The sequence below is a fragment of the Acyrthosiphon pisum genome, chromosome A3, assembly GCF_005508785.2.
Source record: "Acyrthosiphon pisum isolate AL4f chromosome A3, pea_aphid_22Mar2018_4r6ur, whole genome shotgun sequence".
NCBI lineage: Eukaryota > Metazoa > Arthropoda > Insecta > Hemiptera > Aphididae > Acyrthosiphon > Acyrthosiphon pisum.
The window spans coordinates 12400736-12427238 of NC_042496.1; the positions used below are offsets into that span (position 1 = coordinate 12400736).

The 26503-nt window shown below is 34.2% G+C and overlaps 2 protein-coding genes across 4 annotated transcripts in view; one reads left to right on the forward strand and one right to left on the reverse strand.

Annotated features, from left to right (window-relative positions):
• Positions 1 to 8399, forward strand: part of LOC100568811 — a 36366-nt gene extending 27967 nt beyond the window's left edge. The window contains exons 3-4 of the mRNA XM_003247966.4: positions 4697 to 5430; positions 6837 to 8399. Of these exons, the coding sequence (XP_003248014.1) occupies positions 4697 to 5430; positions 6837 to 7217 (1115 nt within the window). The 3' untranslated portion in view covers positions 7218 to 8399. The remainder of the gene's footprint in view (positions 1 to 4696; positions 5431 to 6836) is intronic.
• A 496-nt stretch (positions 8400 to 8895) lies between these two features.
• The window catches only part of LOC100162767 (discoidin domain-containing receptor tyrosine kinase B), a 134919-nt gene continuing 117311 nt past the window's right edge, over positions 8896 to 26503 (reverse strand). For 2 of the 3 annotated variants that reach the window (XM_016808569.2, XM_008189990.3), the window contains exons 9-18: positions 23147 to 23354; positions 19058 to 19171; positions 18031 to 18462; positions 16689 to 16855; positions 13905 to 14027; positions 13094 to 13203; positions 12416 to 12616; positions 11803 to 11895; positions 11540 to 11681; positions 8896 to 10835 (exon numbers count right to left, since the gene is read on the reverse strand). In XM_016808569.2, the coding sequence (XP_016664058.1) occupies positions 10530 to 10835; positions 11540 to 11681; positions 11803 to 11895; positions 12416 to 12616; positions 13094 to 13203; positions 13905 to 14027; positions 16689 to 16855; positions 18031 to 18462; positions 19058 to 19171; positions 23147 to 23354 (1896 nt within the window). In that variant the 3' untranslated portion in view covers positions 8896 to 10529. The remainder of the gene's footprint in view (positions 10836 to 11539; positions 11682 to 11802; positions 11896 to 12415; positions 12617 to 13093; positions 13204 to 13904; positions 14028 to 16688; positions 16856 to 18030; positions 18463 to 19057; positions 19172 to 23146; positions 23355 to 26503) is intronic. The other variant, XM_003247965.4, reaches the window with a different exon arrangement.

Genomic DNA, 26503 nt, shown 5'->3' on the forward strand with positions numbered 1-26503 from the left:
CTACGGTCATTTGTTTCAAAGTTACACCAAAAACCAAAATCGATTTTCTCGAAAACAGATTTTGCGTAAAAATTCCCGTTTTTCCTTAATTTTTCTTTTGTTTTTCACGGCGCGTTTGAAAACTATTGGAAAAAATTTACTTTTGACCCCCCAAAGTACCAACTAGATTCACTTTCTTATCAGAAAAGGTACTGTTGAAGAAAATCCAAGCACTTTTACTGTCCTAAAACGTGATGACAGACACAAAAAAAAATAAAAAAAAAAATAAAAAAAAAAATAAAAAAAAAATAAAAAAAAAAACACACATCATTGTAAAATCAATACATTCATCGTTCCACTCAGAATCTAAAATAATATGAATTATAAGAACTGCAAAGACTTTTTAAATACAGTAATCATTTCCCGAAATCATATCTCATAGTTTAACAAACCTAATGAAAAAAAAATAGTTTTTGAAGAGAACAAGCATGGGGAGATATTATAACAGTACACGGATTATTTAGGTAGGTATATTAGTAGGTTCAGCGACATAATAAATTTAACATTAAAGAAGTTTTCAGTTTTATTAAAATTCTAATTCTATTTTCAGTAAAAAAAAAAATAGCGATTGCGATATTGCATGATACCAACGACGACCAGCCATATTCCAATGTAGATAACAAGTATTACGTTTAATTTAATCGTATTTTTGGGCGGTCGGTAAGCTCTCATTTGTAAAACATATTATTTACATGCGTGTGATGCTGTGCCAGAAACTATTTTTCTAGTTAGATTTTTGAAAAGAACTATTATAGCGGATGACACACGGAACTTGGTATAATAATATATTTATAGTACCTACTTATAATCGTACCTATACTAAAACCGTCGACAGATGAGAACGAGTACAGAGTATACCTTGTAAAGTCGCAACTCGTAACGGACCCACGGCAGCCTGTCACCGGGTTATGTATGTATATATATTTATTTTTTTTCTTATGACTTACATGAGTTATAACGCATATAAATACCGCAAGCGTGTCGCCGCAGTAAACAATACGCGTCGGACGTGGTGAAAAAACAAACAGCGGTCGCGGTGGTTAGTGTACCCCATGTATATAGCTATAAAATATATGAATATAATATATTATATAGGTGCATATTATATATTAAAATACGTGTGATATATACAGATGGGTACGTAGGTGTAGTAATTTAACGCGACCGCAAACTACACGTACGCGTAATAAACCGCGAGCTGACAGGCAGTGTACCTATAATATGTAGGTACCTATATAATATAATATTATTACTGTTATTACTTATTACTATTATTATATTTTATAGTCGAGGATATAATATACGCGGTCAAAAACACCGATCGAGCAATATCGCGTTACCGCGGTCGTGGTCGCATCATGACCGTCGTCAACCTCCTCTCCACACTGCCCACCCACACATGCAAACCTATAATATTTACGAGTCACGGGTGTGTATGATGTGCGTGCGTGTTCTGCTTTCGCAGGTCTAGGCCGCAAAATCTATAGGACATACTCGACATAGGTTAGGTGCCTATGCATATATATATACGCACTAGCACGATTGGCGAAAGCTCGACGACAAAATACGTAAATATTAGTCGACGACGGCCTTTCGGAAACGATTTCATATACGAGTAGGAAATAATAAAAATACGACGTCTCACGCACAAGAGTCCACCGGTGACATTATAACGTCAATGGTCACGGACACGGCTAATTTATTATTATTTTATTTTCAATCGAGTTGCCTGATTTTTTTTTGTGAGCTAAAATAAATTGAACTACAAACGCACTTTGCCATCTAACTCAAATCCTGTTGATATTGGGGCGAAGTCAACATAAGGATTTTTTATCCTCAGATAGAGTCCATCTGCCTTTGAAAAGAAAACGGCATATTACATAATTTTATTGATGAATTTATTATTCCATAGAAAAACCAATTTTTTGAATACCCAAATAGTAATAGTAGTGTATTTTGTTTTTTGGGAGGGGGGGAGATAAAATAAAAATATTTTATATTTCATGATTAGTTATTAGTGGAATTAAAAAAATGTTAAGCTTTAAATTACAATCATTTTGTATTCATGTTTGAAATATAAAAAATTATCTTTCATTTGTATATAGCTATTTAAAGTTCAAATTTGGTCAAAATTATATAGGTATTTAAATAAATTTTTATAATCTATATATATATAAATGAATGTATGTGGGTGTGTGTGTGTCCATATTACCATGGCAACCATTTATATATTATTTTGAGATTTCCGTCGGTATGTGTGTCCTTATTACCATGGCAACCAGTTATATATTATTTTGAAATTTCCGATGGAATGTTTTGTATATAAAGAAGATAGGTTAATTTAAAAAGGGAGAAGACCAACCCCGGGAGGTGCTCAAACAGGGATTTTGATGTTTCCTATGGACATTTTTGTTTATAAATGGTTGCCATGGGTTTTGAAACTATTATAGTAATTATTGGTTGTCGAACAACGAAGTACACGGGACAGAGATAGGTTAGATCTCTGGGCAGAAGATAGGCTAATTTAAAAAAGAAGAAGACCAACCCCGGGACGCGCTCAAACCGGGATTTTGAGATTTCCGATGGAAATTTTTGTCTATAAATGGTTGCCGTGGGTTTCAAAGCAATAATAATAATTATTAGTTTAAAATTGTTGTTATGGTAACCGTTATATTATAAAAGAAAACATATTATTCATATAGAGTTGGTATTTTTAATGGGAAACGAAGTACATGGGACCAGCTAGTAAATAAATATTAATAATAAAAATAATGCCATGTTTTGGGAAACAATTAATTCTACCTACTGTATTACTAATATAGTTTAATAAACTACTATGTTAGGTAGCAATATAAATATATCATTAAATACGTTTAGTAATATAGACGGTCTTCATTCAGAATCGTTTTTCGTATGCAACGATTTATCATTGAATTCAAATTTAATACATAATTACAGTGACTTCCTCAATGAAGAGGTACACTCGACAATTGCTGTACAGAAGTGCGATTACATATACTTTCCACCTTTTTTTTTATACCCTACTGAAATCTAAAACTGTGACCAGTATGAAATAACTTTAAACAACACAAACACATTTATATCCAATTATAAATTATTTAACTATCCAAAATTTTACGTGTTAAACTATTAAAAATTTAAATATATTTTAAATTCCCTGTGGCCTAGTAGGGTGTAATAATATCCATAGTTCTATATTATGACCTTGAATTCGAGGTGTTGAATAATAAAAATAACATTAGAAATATGACATAATAATATATTACAGTCCGTATAGGTTTGGTTGACAATCACATGTTTTGTGACTGGTGATTTTTCATTTTATACTCGTTTCTTAACAATTTTCTTTTTATTTAATAATATCTAATTATATATAATATTATCGTTGCGTGGTATCTTATATAGATGATAATACAATTATTTACCGTTGCTGTTGTTTTTTTTACTTTGCTAACACGTACACCAGATCGTTTGGTGATTCGTTCGACTGCAATTTATAGCGAAAATTGTGTACTTCATCCGAGATACTATACGTGTTTCGATCAGCGGTAGTCTCAAAGTCTTGAAATCATGTCATTTGGTCTGCTGTCCATAGAAAATATCGATTACCTTACGAAAAACATGATTGAAATTCATATACTTTAACTTTCCTACGATTTAATGTCATTGTGGTCGACTACTTTAGCTACCATTGTGTTCAATCCGATGAGGTGGATTATTTCGATTTTCACGCTATACTAAAATATACATTTTATATACTATGGCCAGCGAGAGAACACGCCGTGACCCGACGAAATTCGACTCGCCACAGTATAAAACCGGTCTCGATAGCAGGGTGTCGTGTAGGGACTATAGGGATGCGCAGATTTGGCTTGATTTCTTGCTGAACAGATTATAGGTTCCTAGTTAATTTTTGTATTTAACGTTTAGGAATCAAACCAACATATTACTATCGAAAGTATTACAATTTTAATATTTACATATTTTTTTCCCTCAAATTATATTATTTTTACTATATTTGCAGGATCGTTAATGTATAACGAATTAAATATGACCTAATTTATTTATAACTTGAATATATCATTTATTTATAGTTAAACAAATTGTTTTACACAGGTATATAATAATATACACGCACAATTAATTACCATTTGGCCATATTGAATGACCTGACTTGTGCTTATATTGCGATGGATAAATATTAGATAAATATTTAATTTTATTAACTATTATGACTAGTTTGGTTCTGTTATTTATCAATTTATTATCATACCATCGAACGTGTAGTGTTATACAATTGTACGATTACTATGATTATTATTATTATTATTATTATTACTATTACTATTACTATATTCAATTTTAACTAATTATATACTATATTATGTATTTTATAATAAATCTTGTATTAATTTAGATACTTTTGATAAAAACCTCTTTTGGGAATGCTTGTCCTGAGGTAAACATAATATACCTAAACCTACTATTTATACTAATGACCAGACATTTCGACCACCACGTGTGGTTTTTCTGCATGTATGATATTATAATAATATATATATATCAATAATTGATTTCAAAGTTTTAATTTCACCAAATTGCAATTTTACAAATATGTTTTTTTTTTGTTCCACAGGTCCGTGGAGACCGCTGTTCAAACCATCGCAAATCCTCAAGACCGAATTTCCTGAACATGAATCGTTCCACGAAGAAGTGGACACCCAATACCGGAACATGGTGGGGGACCACGTGGACAATCACTTGCGGTTGCCGCCGACATCATCGTCCGAACATTTATCCACTGGACCAGACAGCGGTGGCGGGTTCAGTGGTGGCGGCATTAGCTACAATGGCGGTGGTTATGGTGGAGGTGTCAGTGGTGGCAGTGCTGGTGGTGCTGGCGCAGGACTTGCCAAAAAGCACAACCACATGATCCACTTACACCTGATACCGCACATTTACGTACCGATCATGCATTCAGCTGGTTTCTCCGAGGCCAAAAACTATCAAGCGACCATCGAGGACGGATCTTCATTATCGTCGCCTGTCCAGAACTCGTTAGATACGTCGTCAGAGTTTCACGCCGGTGATGTGGTTGCTACTGGCGGGTCTGGCCAATCTGGCACTTCCAATTCTGGTGGTACTGGTGAAAATCCCGTGTCTGTCACTGCAGGTCCGGCCGGTGACCATGATCACGGTAACTTTAACGGACACTCGGGTGAGACATCGTACTATACGATATCCGATGACGCAGTTCAACACCTGCACCAGGACTTGCACGATCATTATGGCAATGGGATCGAAAACAATCACAATCACGACTACGAGGCTCCGCCTAACTCGGTACCAGAAGAACCACATCAGTACCAGGTGCGTGATCGTCATGTTCGTTTCCTATGAACTAAATGTGACACCCCTTGATCCGACCTAGTTATCTAGTTGGAGCTTAGCCATTGGCGCAATTAGGGGGGGACTTAGCCCCACCAGACTAAGATTTAGCCCACCGAAAAATATCCCTTATTGATTTAAATATAAGCCCCCTATGGGTTATTTTAAATAAATAGTTTTGTTAGCCCCCCAGAATTTTAACCCTAGTTGCGCACATGAGCTTAGCCCCTAAAAAAACACCGTCAAGCCCACTCCTTTTTTGGTTGTGTAGGATCGAAGTTTCCCTCTCACATTGATGTTAATAATGATAGCCCCCCTGAAATTTTAATGGATTTCCGCCTATGATTATAATATTTCAACTTACTTTGGTAAAATTACGATTTACAATAATGGTACGATATGGTACAATGGTTATAAAAACATTTTGGTGCTTTTATAAGGTTAAAATAATGTAACTACGACGCCTAATTCTTGTTGAATGATATATTTTACTATCCTATTTCGCTTTGTGATTTTCAATATGAAGTATTAACGTATTGTTCAAAAATCTAAAGGTAATGGTAAAATTACGTGGAGAATGCAATAAAATTTACCGGTTTCTACAAAATGAAAATAAAATTAGAACTATCTCAATTGGTCGTTTAAATTGAAATAAACGCTGCAGACGTATCTATTGCTCGACACGTGTAACGTTTTCGAATGTCCATTGAAATATTATTATGATAGGGTTATAGTAGGGGAATACACTTGGCCACTCGGGGTTTTTATGACGGTAACGCATCGATTATTATTTTATATATAAGTCGGTCGAAGGAGCTATACTCGAGAGTCTAGGTATTGATGATATTGACGTGTGCAAAAATATCAAGAAAAAATTTATTTTAGTAATATTTTGACATAATTTCAGTAGAAATCAAAAAGTATACACGACCATAATAATATACATTATGTTCAAAACAATCGAAATTACGTTAAGAGTCTCAAAACGTAGCCAAAGGTGTCATAGACATCTCATACACATTTTTTTATTTTATAAACTGCCTCAGCGACGTGGGCCCATTGGCTAGACCTCATGTAAATCATTTTTACCGTTTTTGTTGCTCACGAACGTCACATATATTGCCTACTTTCCTGGACACGGCGTATGTTTTTTCTTTTGCCAAATTTCATCACACGTAATTTTGATAACCGTTCACACTGTCTTCGTGGGGCGATAAGACTTCTAAAAACCATAATTTTCATCTCGAATTAACGTTTTTCGATTCTATCTGCCAAAGCATAGACATAAAATGTAAAAAAAAAAACTAGTCAGTCGCAAGAAAACTGCCGTCGGTATCCTGTAATATTATTACTGTAAAACACTTCAACAACAACTATTTTCGTTACAGGTACACGAGACCGACGACCTTTCCAAGGACTACAGCAACAAGAATCACGTGACGAGCGTGTCGTCGACGGCGGCGATCAAACCGTCGGCGCTTCACAACCATCATTACCAGCCACCGCAGCACAAGCACAGGAATCCCGTGGCCAAACCGAACAGGGGCAAGCACGGGCGCAAGTTGTCCAGCCGACAGGACCTGAAAAACCTGCTGGTGATGCGACCGCCGCCAGTCGGACAGACGCAGACGTGGAGGTACGTGTACCGGCCGACGGTGGCCGGGAATCACCAGCAGTATTACCAGGGCAAACAGCTTCCGCTTCCAGTGATCAAGACCAGGACGGTGCCTCTCATCCTGCACATCCGGCAGAGGTCGGACGACGATTGATACGTTTTTGAACATAGTCCGTTCTCGCAGCTATTATCATCATCATTTTTTTGTCGCTGATTTAATGCACTGTGTGTCACTACACTTGTACGTCACATGGTAATTTAAAAAAACAATGATAAAAAACTGTTTTTAATGATTGGCGGCATCGACGGAACGACAGTGGAAGCGTATTTTTGTAAATTACCTACATGATATTTTTTTTATCATTATTGTAAGACTTCTTTCGTATTTGCATACAGTTTTATTATTATTATTTGTATTATTACTATTATTATTATTATAATTGTTAAAAGTCGATACGCTAATGAAAATAAAAATTTAAACCTATTGCAACACGCACGATAATCACCTAGGTATATTATATCTAATAATTACAGTTTCATAAAAATAATGAATTAGTTTTGGTTTTTGTATCGTAAATACACACTCAATGTATAATATTACGAAACATTTTGTTAATTTGAATTGTACGTTAAAAACACATTATTATTATGCTTTCACATAATTTCATTAAAATTTGATATAAACAGTCAATGTTCACCTATTTTTCGAAAAAAATTTTTATTTTTATATTTATTCATATAACGTCTGTCGTACAAGTCTACTTGAGACAATTTTATTGACGAGTTATAATACTGTTTGTAACTTTTCAAGCACATGTTTAAATATTTTAAGTTATTCCTTGGATGAGTTTTTGAAAAATGACATCCTAATCTTATCGATTTTGGTTGCTTCGATGTAACTTTACTTATCATGGTTGTGATAAATATTAATTATTCTACATTGTTATAACTTATATAATTACTATAATTAATTTTCATTAATATAACATAATTGTGTATAATGTCCGGGCTCGTAATTATTTTAGTCTATTTTATTATATACTTAAATATTGGCCATAGAGTTAAGCTCAATTGTAAAACTATTTTCCCTTATTAATATACGGATATATTGAAAAAAAAAATTGTCTCTGTCGATAATAATATCTTGATTTTCTTACAAAATGACAATTTATAACTGCAGGGAAACATAAACGCTAATACGAGATAAGCAAGAAATAAATCGTATGATGAAAACGCCAAAATCCCAAATACTTGAAAAACTGATTATCTGATTATGAAAGAGAGTCAGAGTTTTCGTGTTAAGTTACATAACATTATATTGTTGGTATGTACTTCAACACGTTTAAATAGAAAATTTATAATATTACAAATATTATTATGTTAATTTATTTTTAATTCTATTAGGTACCAACGTCCTACACATTATTTTATCACCAAAATTATAATTTTACTTAATATTGATAACTGTTTATTATATATATATATAAAATACAGTTAAAAAATCAATCATAATATTATTAATATTGGTTCAAATTATATTACTTTTTTTAGGTCTTTGGCGCTTTTGATATAAATTGGGTATACTTTTATATTGGCCATTATGTCTTAGTGATTTGGACGCAAATGATGTGTCATTTTTACACCTTTAGCGCTCATGTTATGTAGCCATTTATAATACCCAATAAACAATTTGATTTACAAGAAAGTGATATAATAATATCTCTATATTGTTAGGTATTATAACAAAATGTTTAATGTATTGCTATTCACTATATAGCACTTACAACACCAGAGGCCAATTAATAATTATAATATTATAAAAACAATTCAACTAGACAGTATCATAGTATATATTATATACACACACATATATATAATATATATTGTTATTGCGATGGGAATAGGTTTTGACACGAAACAGATGCGGGTCAAGCGGTGGTTTCTTTTTGAAAAAACAAAATAAATGATATGTCGAATTATAAAACATGTTGTGTACATTTTCATAAATAAATCAAAATTAAATAATATATACAATATTCAAAAACGAGTAAGTTGATGAATTTAACAATAAACATATTACATATGTAATAATAATATAATATCTAGAGTGTACTATATAAAAGTGTCACATTTTGAAAGTAACTTAAATATCACAATCTATAAAAAAAAAATATTATGATACATGTTGAATATGCTTTAAACAGGTGTAAAATATTGTACATTAGCCGAACAAATTATTTATGTACATATTATTCGTCTCGAGTAAAAAATAAAAATAAAATACAAAAAGGCTTGACTAGTTATTATTAATATTTATAAAGATTCTATATGTACAATATTATGTAATGATTAAAATGTCTTAACAACGTAGGTACATTATTGCAATTATTGTATTTTCGACGGTAGTCGTTTCTTATAAACATTTGAGGATAACATCGAGCGATTGATGGGAATAGGTGCGAGGGGTGAGGGACAAAATCAATCGCACGACTACATACCTAATATAATAATATCGATGTTATTACAATATTATATAGGCAAACTACATTTCCACTAGAATCGCAATGATAATATAAGCGATTAAAACGGAAATAGCAGATATGTTAATTCATTCGATTATCAGCGTTTTACATAAAACGTTTAATGTACAACAGAAATGACTCTAATCACGACGAGAAGAATCTAAAATAACAAGCAACAGTTATTAAACGATTGACGTCCGCGCAAGACCGTATTTATTTGATAATGATACACCTAATAATAATATTACGTCTGTAATACAGATTGACATGGATAAAATACGACGCGATTCGTCCCATCAATATTGCCTATTTTTTCTATCAGTCTATTTATATTTAGCGTTTATACAATTTACAATATAGTAATTATTATAATATAATTTTAATATTTATCTGTATGTACATACTATAACATAATAGATACCGCACGAACTAGGTACATGACCGTTAATGACCAAGAACGGACAGTACTAATTCATTTGGTCGGTGGATTACTTATACAAAGGTAATATTATGGCATATAGGAGATAGTAGTCGACTTATTAATATAATACAACTTCATATTATCATTGTAGTCGGTATAATTAAACAGAGCAAGAAAAGATAAAAACAAACAATTTATAAACAAACAAACGACGCACTTTGTACGTTCGGTGACGGCTCCGCGAGCTATTAATTATCATAATAATATAGAACCCGCGCGCCAAAGAGATTGTCGAAGCAGTAAATTATCATAATATCAGACGCGGCGTGGGTGTCGGACAGTCGACGGTTCTAAGCCCACCGGTGACCCACCCCATCGCCAAATCGGTGGTGGGTGCCGGCGGGTTCCCCGGCGATCATCAGTCTGCATCACAACCGGGCAGGTAGGACGCGTTTTGCCGGAGCACGAACGGCCATCCTTCGCGTGGCTCGCCGCGCCGACCGCCACTGCCACCGCCGGACCGTCATGACGCAGCGGCGGCGGGCGCGTAGCCGAGGTTCTTGCGCTGCAGGAACAGGTGGATCTCCCTGAATGTGGGTCGGTCCGACTCCTGCCGCTTCCAGCACTCGCGCATCAGGTCATAGATGTCCCGGCTGCAGGCTGGCCGGGCCGGGTACTCGAACAGGCCGTCGTCCACGTGCATGTGCGACAGGTTCTCTACCACCCTGTGGTCGGCGAACCCCTCGAACGGTCGCGACTTGGCCAAGTGCAGGATCTCCCAGAGGGTCACGGCAAACGACCATACGTCGCTCTTCGTCGAGTACTTGTCCTGTGAAAGGGAACCAAGTTATAATATTATTGTCATGCATTTTTCATATTTTTTATTTTGTAAACGACTACACATAATAATAATATGATATATCATAATCATAATTATACGGGTGTCGGGTGAACTGTAGTGGCGAAATTTGTGGTGGAGGCTACCCCCACCCCCCCGATTTTCCCAAATTGCTTGATCAATATTTTTTTTGCGACGTTAAAATTCAGTAATATTTACTAAATGTCACGTTGGTCTTGAAATTATTGAGTTGTGCACTCGTTCATAAAATAATACTGGCTATTACGTACATATTTTACCATAACGAGTAGATATTTTTTTTACATAACATATTGAATTCTTTTATCATCCAGGAAAATATTTATTATTTGATGGTTTTAAGAAAATTACTGTGTGACTGTTATGTATTATACCATTCCATACAGGTAGCTGTTATATTTTGAGAAATGTTAATTTTCAAAGAGTATAATTTAATTTTGTATTCTTAGAAAGATTACATAAATTATAAGAGAGACTTTTCAATTTAGAATATTTTTTTCGAAATATGTTGATGCATTGTAGGTTTCTGAGTAAGTACCATTTCAAAGAAAAAAACAATTTATTAAAAATTCTTCAAAACCGTTTTATAGAATATGAAAACTGTTCGTACAATATTATTATGATCTAACAGATTCCAGGAAAATGACTAAACTTACCAAGAACGCCGATTCCCACGACATCCATCGGACGGGTAGCCCGAGGTTTCCGTCCAGTTTGTAGTAGTCGGCCGAATACGCTTCGTTGTCGGTGCCGAAATCGCTGATTTTCACCTTGTACGCTTTTCCCACCAAACAGTTCCTGAAACACGTTTGAAAATTAATTAGAACGGTCGCCGAGGGAGCGTCATAACATACAGTGTTGTACGTCGCCGTAAATTATAATATAATACGAACTGACGTTAAATTCACAATGTTTTTACCTGGTAGCCAAATCGCGGTGGACAAAGTTCAACGATTCCAAGTAACGCATTCCTGACGCTATTTGTGTGGCGAGATACAGCAGACATTGGAAACTGAAAATCACGTACACAAACGCGAGTTGTTAGAAAAACGATTGTCTTGGGTTTTGTTTTATTACTCACAAGGCACTCATCACTTTATCAGTCGATATTTTAAAATAAGAAAATTATTTTCTTACATATTATAGTTGTACCCATATTATAATATTTTAAAGAGGGTAATAATTATAAACTTGTACGACGAGAGGTTATTTTATTTAAAAACATTGATGTATAAATATCAAAAAAATATAACCACTCATGATGCGCATACTATTTTAAAGTTTAGATGTGAGTAGAGTTGCCAATCACGACTCCTTAAATAAACATTTTAATTCCATATGTCTGAATAGTTGATAATTGTAGTTCGCTAAAATGTTTCATGACCGTTACCGACAATTTTCATGTGTATAATGGTTGCTAATAGTTAAGAAAAAATTAAAAACCGTAGCAATTTTCTTATATTATAATACCAAAATCGACAGATAAAGACGAGTGTCACTGTAATTTGATCATTCTGTTTTAGGATAGATACCTCAAGGTTTTCACAGTGGGCGGCAGGTTCCGAGCGGCTTCGACGGGCACGTGCGTCTTGAGGAACTGGTTGAGGTCACCGTGCTCACTGTACTCCATAACTACGCATAGGGGTTGTTCGACGGTACACACGCCCAACACTCTGGCGATGTTTTGATCTTCCAGACCGGCCAATATCCTAACGTCGTTTTGTAATTCAGCTCTAAAAAAAAAAACATACAACATTATATTATTATTGTATGAATATTGGATAGAATAACTTCATAATAGGATCATATTAGTATCTCGATTTCTTGTCATCGTAATGATTAACCAATGAATATTCTATAAAATATTAGTAGTGAAGTCTCATCATTAAAATAATAAATTGACGATTGTTTTAATGTAATTAGTTATTGACTATCTCATTATATACATTTTATATTACATTTATTTTTCAGAAAACATGTTAATTAGTATGAAATAGAGAAAAGTAATGTTAACAACCACCTAATCGATACACGCGTAACTTATAAAAACGATTTATTTGGATTTTCGTTAAAATCTGAAATAATAAAATAATTGGTCGTCATTTTTTTCAGATTTCAAATTTGATTCAAGTTTTGAATGCTGAGTTTCATACTTTCGTATATAGTTATGTGTCGTGGACTAGTATTTTTTACCCATCATGATAACTTACCTCTCTTTTTCCGACAACGCGGGGGAGAAGAATTTTACGGCCACCAGCCGCTTGCCCAGCGTAATTTTCGAGTTGTATTCGTTGATGCCGTCCGCCTCAGCCACGTAAATCTAAAACAAATCAAATTATGTTGTTACTTGGTTGGCATATTATGTTTGATGTGTATTATTATTTATTCATAATGACCTTTGATGACCGTTTTTTTTAACAATTTATGGGTAGTATAGAAAATAATAAAATATATTTTATAGAAAATAAGAAAAATTACTATTTTTATTTGTCCACAAATAATGTCAAAATCGGTTGCATACAATGGAAACAAAAATATTTTATGGACATAAAACTTTTTTATCGTTAAACTCGAATTAGTATAAGTTTAATGCATGCGATTAAATAGTGCATTTTTATTATTCAAATAAAACTTTTAAGTCTATCTCTATTGTTTTAGCCAAACTGTGCTTACAATTCATGATAGACAAATTCGTATATTAAAACTTTCGATTTGGTTTGTACCCGAAAAAGTTGAAGGTGAGTATTATTTTTGTTTTTCACTTTTAATTCTCATAATTTATCTACTAAATTTAAATTTAACAAAATATAAAATAATGCGTACGTGCCGCAAAACATTATGTCATAATCGCGTTAAATATTTTTACTTAAATGTTTGTCATTTGATAAACTTTTTGAAAATTAGTTGAACCTATAGAGGCTGGACTTGACTGAGTGAAAAAAAATTAACTATAATAATAATAATACATGATAAACGTATCATCAAAAACTAGTTTATAGAAGGATAGAGACGACAACTTACCGCTCCGTAATTACCCTCACTGAGTTTGGACAACATACGCAGACGGTGCCGTGGGAATTCGGGCACGGGAGTTTGTTCGAGCCGGCGTTTCAATGCGGTCTGGGATTCTTGTTTTTGCGAAGACTGTAAAAAAATTAAAACAAAAAAATTACATATTACATGTAGTTTATGTACTGTATAGGTACTGTACGTACAAATAGTAATGAGCGTAGCCCGTAAATAGTTAAATGTTAATAGGTCACCGTCAATGACGATGAGTGGGATGGGGTGGACGGATGATCAAAATGTCAAACCGTTCCCCACTATACCAACAAGATATCTTTAAACGGGAATAATTTTTAAAAAATTGCTCCCCCTCCCAACCGTTTCTATTTTATATGATTTTTCGTCAATGCTATCGGGGTCCACTTGACCTATAATATTAAACTATATAATATCAAATATCAATTATGAAATGTGTAAAATACTACAATACCCTTTTCAAACGAATAAAAAAAAGAGTAAATAAATATAGGCATAGCAGTAGATTGATGCATTTGAAGTGGACTTGAATCGAGTCTGGTACCGATGATTTTACTTGACCTTCATCTGCAAGAGTACTCAAATTCTTATAATACACAGAACGATTGTTTTCTTCGCAGTCGATTATTATTTTTTTTTTCGAACAAAGAGACGTTATTTTACAAATAATAATGACTACAAATCATAATCTTACACGTCCTACGTTGTCAATGTCCTACGTTCTATAAAATCATCCTGTATACAGCTAGTACACACACCGTTTATGGTATATACCATTACCATGATATTATATTACAAGTTTGGGCATCTAGCTGTACCCATATAACATATTATGTTATATACTACACAAACGGGCAACGGCAATGGTGACAACGGCAACGGCGAGGTGGTCCGCACAGATGACGTTTTCACACGACAGACGATACACTGCGTAGGTATAATATTATGCATTTGATGTGTTGTAAACATATTTTAGCGGACCGGGTACATTGTGCCTATGATATTGTGCTCGGGAAACGTATACGCCCGAAAACGTACAATCGCTAGTGAGCATAATATTATTTACCTATAGGTATCACAAAATACACGGCACAACAGCTATTTGTATCAATCACTCGTCGGTGGAGGTAAATGTAAGTACAATACGATGTACGAGAAGTCATCGTGCAAGATATATACAATCGCGAACACACACACTCACTGGCAAACGGGCGCTATTCAATGAGACATATGACAAGTCGTGTTCGGGCCCATTATTCATAATCTTTTCATTGAAACGACACACGATAAGGGTGGGTGGGAAGGAGAGGGGCTTGTCGTGTTGTCGTGCTCGCTGAGTCCACCGCAGTATAAATCATCTCCCGGCGAAATTATTTCAAAGACTGTGGGGATAGACGGTGCACGACGATGACACGCGCGCGGTCGGTGGTGTGAGGAAAGAAACACCTCGTTTATATTTTTTCCCCCTATCTTTTCAAATCCTCTAAAATGCCCATTTCGTTTTATTTTGTATACTTTTAATTTTAGTTATTCGATTAAAACCTAACGGTGTATCATGTTTCAATTTTATAATAATAATTATACACCTATGCGACTGACAAAGTGTTTAATTTTTCCCGAACACAATTAACCCGCCGTTCGTGGTTCTCACAGTATTATTAATTTATTTTCTTTTTTTATTCCATGGTTTCTTCTGTACAATTTTTATTATTCATTCATTATGGCTTTCGCAGCATTTTCAAATATAAATGTTTTATCCTACAAAGTAATGAAATAATGTTTAGTTTTGTTTGGAAATTATGTACCTAATAAACACCACTCACTATATATATATTTTGATGAATAAATATAACTGAAATATTATACCTTCAGTCTTATTGTTATACTGTAATTTAGTATAACAAGATTAATAATGAATAATGGTAGGTAGTAGAATATTTGATGCACGAGGTAACCCGAGTAAAAATAAAACGACGGAAGTACAATTATTTAAATAAAATTATAATTGTTATATACCTACTATTAACGATATAAGTATAAGTCAACGCGTAAAAAGTACAAATATAATATATTTTCCAAGTATTTCTTCCCTTACCTACCAAATGAAATATAATGGAGTGTGGTTGAAAATTTGAAATTAAAATAATAATGGGTAAAAATAAATGCTAGTCACAATGTAGTAATTAGTTAATAATAATATTGTAAAAAATCTATAAATTACAACTAATTTTCACCATGTTATAATTTTCCGATATCATCATAAATAGAATTGAAAAATTATTACGTATATAATTATATAAATTACGGTAGATTATTGATTATAGAGATTACCGTGGTATAAATAAACGAATTGACTGCGTAAACAATAATTACCTGGATTAAAAATGAATAAATTTTTTTGATTTTTTACTTCAGATAATTTTAAATATGTCCTAAATATTTTATTTAATATTTAATACCCCGTATTATTTAATAAAAGTATCTACCTACTTAGAATGTGTGTTCGTTGTAAACAAAGTGGAAAAATATAATTTATTTATGATGCTTGGAAATGCGTTAAATAAAGACAAATCAATAAATTGTTACGTTATTGAGTTACACGCATATGCTTGTGTCGGGCTCATAAATTGTGATCAGTTTTATTATTTATTCCCAAGTGGACGTTGGTGTCGGCACTGTTTTTGAGATCCTTCAAGTCAAGAACACTTGTGGATTTATGTACACGGACTTGGCACTCTTATGAAAACATATGTTAAAACTTACTTTTTTACTACTTCTGCTATCGTCCGTGGGATACATTTTGTTCCTGGCAAACGTGTCGGTCGTGACAGGAGCCACAGGAGGAGCTGACGGTGGCGGTGGTGGCGGTGGCGAAGTTGTGAGTAATGGCATGGTTCCGGTCTCGGGCACAGCGTATTCGTACGCAGAGTCTGAAAGGTAAACAATAGTAAGTTGCTTTCAACAAAAGCGGGAAACAATACAACTTCATTAAATCTTTTAACTTTTGCAACTTTCGTTTAAGAAAAAAATAGTATTCATTTGTATATTTATTAATGAATTTAAAATACAAAATGAAAGTAAGTCGTTTATCCATCCGTTCAGTGTGCATCGTTAAATGCGAACGAGTAGTTCGAATCTGTTTGAACGTTCTTTAAGTTTGAGGGTCAAAGTGTACAATTAATACATGTAGGGGAGGGGCACCATGCAACTTTTTGGTTTTCCACGTCGGATAAATGGGCAAACACGACGGCAGATCCTATATCATTATAATATTCCTTTCCCTGCTCCAGACGTATAATATTACGTCAAAAACATTTACAACAATTACACCATTTACTGATCTAGACGTACTATTAGGCTTCTGTATTTTAAAATATTATAATTTTCTAGTGACTACAAATTTAACTCGGACTCGCCTTATTTTAAACTTAAATATTTGAAACATAATATATATATCAAAATTAAAAAAAAAATATTAAAAAAAATTTATTTCATGTAGCATACATGCACAGGTCGCAGAGCATAAATAGTATATCAGTGAAAAGGATATACAGATATATATGATGGTGACCCGATTTCCCGATAAAATATAATATAGAAACGCGACGCTTGCAGAATGTACCTCTACAGCGACGAAAATGTCTTAAACACTAACTATTTGAAGAACGTCTGCAATGACAATTTAGACAATATTTGCACCTACTGGCAACTATTAATATAATAACAGTGGAAATCTTGAGAAGCTTTGTCGACAAATATTTATTAAGATGACGCTCCACTCTAAGGTTAAACAAACGACGAGGTTTGTTAAATCTGTCTCGTTTCTCGTACGCGTGTAACGAACCAAAAACAAGTTGACGCGCGTCTTAAAATAGAATCGATTGGTAAGTGAAATGGTTTAAGAACTAAAAATATATTTAAAACAATTTAAGGAAACAATATTTTATTACTGAATTTATATAATGGAAGTTAAGTTCGGGTTCGATACAAAAAAATTAATGAAAGTTTGATTCAATTGATTGAATAAAAAAGTTAGGTTCGACTTCAAGAATCGGGTTCGCGACATCACTGTTATAATTTTATATTATTATTGTTATATACTCACTACCTGAATCCATGTTGCGGCCGACCACCACGGTACTGTAACTGTAGAACGGCGTGTGCGCGTGGTACGGCTCCTGGTACGGTTCGGCGTCCAGCTGGATCAGCCTGTCCATGTCGTGCAGGTGAGCGTTGACGGTGCCTGCCGGGTGGCCGTGGCCAGTACCACCGGTGCCGCCGTGGTGGCTGACCGAGCTGCCCGTGCCGGCCTCCTTGTAACTGCCGCCCGTGCCGCAGCTGCTGCCCGAAGACATTCCCGGACACCCGTTGCCCGTGGCCAGTGCGCTCTTGCCCACCAACGGGCTGGCGAAGCACTTCCTCCGCCGGTGCCGGGACACGATCAGGAAAATAGCTACCGCCAGCAGTATGATGACCGCCATCAGCACGCCGATGATGATCGCCATGTACGTCTGGTCCTCGTCTTTGGCGGTGGGGACTGGACATGAAGAGAGAAATAAAAACGAAATTAGGCACGTAATTAAAATATGTATGTTACGCACATTATATTATTATCGTTCGCGGAGTGATGTACACCGTTCAGAAACAGAATATATGGCTAAAATATTACATCGGAATCTGTGCCGTAGCGATAACATTTTATATTGATGAGTATTATACGTGGGTTTAAAAAACACAATTGAGCTGTAAACATTAGTTGTTTGTTTGAGACGAGTTATCGAAAAACTAAAATCACGATCAAGATTATCTATAATATTGTGGAGGTTTGTATTATGATAGAAATATTATTTTTCTATTATGAGAATTATATTATGCACCGAATTGAGTTGCAATAATAATGGTAACAAACCAGTAGTGATCCCGCAACCGTTTACCACTTATAAATAACTTTGTAAATTCAATTAAATATAGGTATAAATGTATAATAGGTTCCTATTATAATTATTGTTATCACAAATTCTTTAAAACCACATGATTAAAGCCCCTTAAAAAATATCTATGATGTCCTCTTAACGATTAATGTATTGTATGCAATTATTTATTATTATAATAATATTTCGTGGTCACTGTACTTGGGAGTTCTGGTCTCAGAGGGTCCTGATGATCTTTCATCGCCGATCCGTCCTTTTGAATCGGTGGCTCGGTCAGCACAACACTTTCCTCGGAGAAGTTGCCCTGCGCGACATCTGAAAATTAAAAACGGCCGGAAATTAATAACCCACATCACATTGTAACAGCCAATGATCAGTAAGAAAATAATATAACAATTTGTAGTAATTTTATACAATTTTAATTGACAGCACATCTATAATTATCGTTATAATAATACAATGTTGATTGTTATAAATTTGGCTGATATTTAGAGGCCGGGAATTTCCCGGTTAATTTTGAAAGTTAGCCCTACCTCATTTTTTTGGTTTCGGCGCCACTGCCGGGAAAACGTTTTCAAATGCTCTCCAAATTATTTTGATGAAACTATTGTAAGTCGAACTAATTAGCAATAATAGGTACTTCATATAGTACGATGACAACAGTTAGGTTAGGTTAACATTTAAATGTATGAAAAGACTCAAAGTTCATGAAAATTATATAACGATTAACAATAAAAACAATATTTTATATTTTAATGTAATTAAATCTATCTAATACCGTTTAGCTTTTGTGTTTTGTGACATAATTAAGAATAGTGACTTTTTATATTTAACGTATTTTTCTAAAGCTTGCGTATACTCATATTCAGCATTGTGTATGGCAATTAATTTGCATGTGTACAAGAGTGTAAAAGGGGGCACACGGTTTGGCACCATTGCATAACGAATGTCTTTCACAGTTAAAAAGCAACGAATTTAAAGCGGGTAGACCGAGATAATGGGAATGGTGATAGTAGGAGGGCCCAGAAGCAATTACGTAGGCCTATTGTTCAAGAGCACCTCAAAAACCGCGGCAATTAAGGGTCTCGCAATTTTCGTTGTCATTATTATCCCAGTGGACAGGCAACTTATATAAAGTTCTTAATTAAAAAATACTCGGTTCGACGATTTAAAAAAACCAGCCCGGCTCTTGCACTTTTTTATGCGAGAACCAAAAATTAATAAAATATAAGAATAAACGCAAAAATTCAGGGAAATTAAATAATGGAAATATAATAGTTATCCTGCTTCCAAGTGAATAAAAAACTACCGACGCGAAAAATCGTTATTATAATATTTTACACTTTTATTATTTTATTATAGGTACAGATAAAAATTAAAATCCAATTTTAAATTTAATTTAAAGTACAATTATTCTATAAATGTGTGGAATTCGGGAATAATCTTAGTAATAAAACAGAAATATGACTGATTAAATGAAAAAGAAATTAATTTATAGATTATTAATTATAGTCACACACTCACACCTATTACTATTTCTGATATTTATAAAACAGTTTTATACACGTTATAATTAATGTTAGGCTACTCTTAGATAATTTAAATCTACTGCTTTAAGATTTTAGTTTAGAAGTATTACAACACACAACGCGAAACATTTAAGAAGGAAGATGATGTAAAGCACACATTGTACAAGCAGATCAAAGTATATCATGGTAACATCTTTATGCAAAACTTTGCTCATAAATCTACACCTTACCATAACCTACTGCGTATAATATTATGAGCACGCGGGCAGAAATTCCTTTAAAATGCCTTTCATTGGATCCTTTGTAGGGGCAAAAATAAGGAAAGAGAAAATAAAACCGTTATTAGGGTCGATATTAAAAAGGTTGTTTCCGCGAGCCATTTAACCATTTCCCCCTACCCATTACACACATCTGTCTCCGCAGCGAGGGTGTCCAAATGAAGACGCCGACAACGTTTATGACCTTTGTTTTTGGTAATTGAAACGAGTACGAGTTTAAAGTCTTAAATCTCGGAGTTTGAGGTTGTTTTTAAGTGGTTTAAACGATTCGCGAAACTGGCTACGAATAGTGTATAATATATAATTGGAAGATTATTTCTCTGCCAACAACATACAACGGCAACAACCAGACAAGATTAGTGGGACGACGCGAGTAAATATAATTTTACTGGAATAATTACAAACTTGGCGTAGGTAATCAAACGGATTAATCGTATATATACAGTCGTGAATTACGAGACAATTGGATTTTGAATAACACGATGAGCATGAAAAAAAAAAACCCCATCCAAGTATATTCAGCACCGTAGAAAGGTTATAGATGTAAGGTAATCATAATAATAAAGTATCGATCCGAGCGTGGCAAAGATGTTTTAGTCGACGAGAATGGAAAATCGATTCACGTTTTGTTCTCATCGGCAAAAACGTATACCAGCTACCTACAACCTACTAATATATATTATAAATTAGACGATGTTTCGTGTGGCGTTTGCGTTTGTGTACAATTTTATTTTGCAACTACGCACTTGTATATATATGTATCTTTGAGGGATTTGTATCCTACAGCGTAACTATATATTTCCGTTACTGAACCGTTTTTCCCATTTGCCGCCGACAGCGCTCGTATATATTCTCGCAGACATACGGCATGGGGCCCGGGCGATTTTCCCATTACCACTTTTGCCTACACCCCGAAAACGTTCAGGTAAGCTATAAATCTTCTTATGCAGTGTAATAAAAATATATATATAAATATACATATATATATTAAAAAAACCAAACAAGACAAAAGTAGATGGAAAAAAATGAAAATAAATACGTAACCCTCTCGAGATTTATGTTACTTTTTCCATTTTCTCGACTACTTATTGTTCCCCATGGGACGAGGGGATGTCATATTTCCTGGTTATATATAAAACACCTATTTTTTTTTTTAATTTCCTAAGAACCTTCGTCATTTAGTCACCTGTCCGAGAGTTAAATCATTACAGCAAATATACATATTATATTTTTTTACAATTTTTATTTAGTTAAGTTTAAAATATATACTTTATATCACTTTATATCTCAGAGCGTCTTGCACTTCAAAAATATTTGTTTTTTTTTTTACAATAGTTAATAATAATAAAAATTATAATATTTTCTTATTTTTCACAGCGAGAGGTAGAAGGAGATTTTATATATTATTATTAGGTAACTAAAAATAAATCTATTTATTAAATATCAAGCGCGTCCGTTAAGATTTCATTTTGATTCTATATTGTACACTGTAGTGTATTCACGCTCGTAGTAACACTTTATATTGCCTTTATATTATATGCATATTCATCTCACTTAAAAAAAATATATATATTATATGTATATAACGAGGGTCGTATAAGACGCGAGTCTATATTGCAAAAATTTTTTTTCGTGAAATAAAATACAGTGCTCTGTTTGCACGCGGAATGCGCAAGATAGAGGGAAGGGTGCGTTTTGGGTAGGGGAAGGACGTGCTCGTGCAGGTATAAATAAGCATGTTTTCAGTCGGATGCTTTCGATTAACACACTCGAGTTATTTCTGGTACGCCGACCTGGCATATTCACCATATTATTTATTATTTGATTAAAAGCGGAGAGCAAGGAGAAATCCAGAATACAAAAATTCACCGGGATTAAAAAAGTCACAGACCACATCAATCCAGCTGTGCTTTAAAATGCGGCAGAGTAGTGATATATGAGCCTGAATTGTCGACCATATAATAATAATGGTTCACTTTAATAGGTGTTAAAAATACCAGGGTTCGTGAAACTAGGCGTTTATATATAGACAAGCGCATAGAATGCATACATAAGCGACTTATTGTAGCGACTATTGCGAGACGACCCCATTTGATTTTTCAAACCGAGAAAATCAACCTAGTAACTTACTTTTCTATAAATATTATAAATAGTTCAAAATTGTGAGTTTAGTGATAACAAATATTGTTTAAATAGTCTCTCGAACGTGAAAAATTTAAAAATGACGATACGTGTTAGATAATAAATTATTATATATTATTTAAATTTGCCGTTATATTATTATGGGGAGGTACACATCATATTATAATGTACATATTTGAGTGGTGATTGTTTATGGATGTCACTATTTGTAAGTAATAAAAGTAGTCGTACTCTGTATATAATCTCAGTGATTCTTCATTAAGGGATGTATTTGGTTACTTTTATTGAAAAAACACTATTTCAATGATAATTAAGATGTATATTATGTTATTCATATTTACCAGAATCGAAAGTTATCTCGCTGATCATGATCCATTTGGCAGCAAAAGACAGCCTAAGCTTAATGAAACGGCCGACTCTCCTGTGCAACTTGATGCTGACATTCCTGGATGACTCAAATATCCTGTCTTCCATGTAAGTGTAAGTCAACGGTTCCGATGAGTATACTTTTCCTCCCACGCTGAATAAAATACTCGCTTCGGAGAACACCTGAAATCCGAAGTTTCTATTAAGATCTCCGTATACGACTCAATAACAATATAAACGGAAAAGTATACAGTCGTCAACGACGAGTTGCTTTCCCATAAAAAAAAGTCAATAAATAAATAAAACTTCTATGGTTTTATTCTACAAACGTTTGTAAATTGTAAGTCAATTTCGAGTTTACAACACTTTCATTCCACACCGGCGTGCGTGCGTTAGAACAGAGAACACCAACGTAGCTGTGCACGTGGAATACCGATTTTTTTTTCGTTTTCATATTATATAAGACGAGACAATCTAAAAACTAGAAATATATTTCGCGTCCCAACGCTAACCACCAATCAATAACCGGTGACTATAATATAGAAATGTGACAATATAATATAGGTACACACTACCACGCTAACGGCTATTACGGCGTATTGTCTGTGTAATATGTATAATATATCGGGACCTCGAGCATACGGTGATTTATTGCGTGTTTTGGCCCCGTACATGCTAATAGTCTATGGCAGTAGGTTTTATTCTCGTATCAAAATATCTTGTAGGACGGTCTCTCAGTTAATGTACCACATGAATCTTCATTACTGGCGGACGCAGTGTCAACACATCGTTGGAAGATTTAGTATAGCGTCCACGTGCCGTCGGTTAAAATACTGTTAAAATAATACGTAAATCATTGTTGTACTCGAAATTCCTTTTGTCGGGGACGACAATATACAATATCCTCGGGAGTATAAATATTTAACGTTTTGTTTTACAAATCGGTCACCCTGTCCCCCTGCTGCTCGCCAACAAGGCAACAGCGATATTAAGTATTAACGCCCGTTTTTCGTTCACATGTACCTTTCGTAAATACGCGAGGTTTTTATTTTTTGGTGAAAAACATAACAGATAAATTATATTACTAAAAGCCCACGAGTTTACCAATATATTATATTTAAATTTATAACATCAAACTCGTACCTATGTACACACATATTATATTAAGTGAATAATATGTTGTGTCGATCAAAATCTAATAGTTTATGATTATACGAACGCAGGAACTACGGGAATATAATCAGATTAAGAAGTTTTTGGTCCCGACGGGATTTAATTGTGTTGTCGTATATTATAATATCGCAGAACATTATTACGCTGCAGACTTCGATTGGGCCTCGAAATATCCTGCTGTTAATATAACACCGTGGCATGTTGATGAGGCAGTAGCGTTGTTTTATCAAAATTCGAAATACATATACGCATGATAAGGTTTGACGATTAGGTATGTGTGTAATGTGCTAAAACTCATTTCGGTATACGCGGGCGAAATTAAAGAAGTTAGCGAACCTTGCGCCACTAATCGAAAGTGATAGGGTAAGATATAACGCCGTAAATAAGTAATAGGGTGTGTCTAATTTTAAGGAGCACTTTAAGATTACAAACGCTGTTGATTAAATTACATGTAATGCGAAAAAAGCCAATAATACTCCGAGAAAGTTTTAAGAAATTAGTTTCCAAGAAAAAAAAATTCTGACATTAGGACAGTGGTGTACAGGCATCTAGAAAGCGCGAAGTTTGCTTTGGCCAATAGCCCATAAAAGTTTTCAGATTTGTAACGGGGAATGAATAACGCAATTAGAGGCACAAAAAACTTTTGCGACTTGTTTAAGTCGTTTTTAAGCAGCGAATGGGAAATGTTAAAACTAGTTTATGAGAAATGTATACAACTCTTGGTATATTATAGTTGGAAACGACCCTGCGGAATCCATGTGAAGTATATAGTTATTAATACCGATGTACATAGATTAATAATACACGTTTCTACGACTAAAATTTATAATTAATAAATTAATTGATTCGGATGTGATGTTGTTGCGTATTGAGGATTAATGTTATTTGCCGTTTTTGCAATACGTTAACGATGTCGTTGATTTGGACCTACACGTGTATCTGAACCGTAACAGTGATTAGGTGAACTGTTTTTCACCTACGGGTTAAATAGTTAATGCAATCGCAGTATTTCCTATTTTGTCATTGCACGCGCATGATTTGAACTCTCCAAAACGGGCAAACCGATTATATCCGTTAATCGATTACAGTACTCGGGCTCGTTGCAGTTGAGAAACGATCGGAGCGTTGGAAAAATATATTATTATAGTTGTTTTACATTTTAATATAGGTACGGCTTAATGAGTTTGAAAAAAAATACATTTTTTAAAGGTCAATGTGCGAATGGTCACGTGTGTGTTCTGTGTTTCTATACGGCAAAACAATGGTCTCGGCGTAACACGTGCAGGACGTGGTGCAAGAGCAGCTTATATAGATTGTTATCTGTTAATTATCGTAAAATCCCCTTGTAAAACAACTCAATACAACAATAACGCGACCGGCCCATCCCCCGCGCACCAACAATCAACATATTGTGTGTATATATAATAATATATATGTAGAGTGTATGCGTTTACCAGGGGTGACCAAAGAAGGAAGAACTTCGTGAGTCGAGCTCAAAAAATTAAATACGGTGGTCGTTATCATAGATTAGATTATACTTGAGGTATAATTAACGAAAGCTTGTATAAACTGTTGTACGCTGTTTATCGTGAAAATAGTTCGTATCGAATTGCCGTGTTCTAGACGTTGAGTAAATCCGTATTGTCAAATCATAATTCCAATTCCAATATTTAGGTACAGTGCATTGTGTAATATTGATAAATTGTTAATGATTCGAAAACAATGGATAAAATATAAAAATAAACACTTGTACGTTTTTCATAATTTTTGCTTAGGTAAGTTTAGGTAGGTACATACATTTTTCCTTGTTCTCACTACAAGAACCGCACGTTGGACACCCCTTGGTCGATAAACATATTACGTGAGTTTATATATATATATATATATATATATATATATAGACAACCATTTACAATTATATGTCGGCGTGTACAAACCTCCCCTAACGTTCCTTTTATCGATGAACGGCAGAAGGTACGTCCTTAATTGATCGTGTCTGACGGTCCTCCAATGTTTCAACATACACCGAAAACGTCGAATTTTCGAAATACATAACGTTAATCTGTTTAGAGCCGCGTACTTGTCGTATCGTTATATTAGACGCGAGAGAGGATACTCAGTAGTCGTCGACGACGTCATCCCTGAGACCTACTACCGGG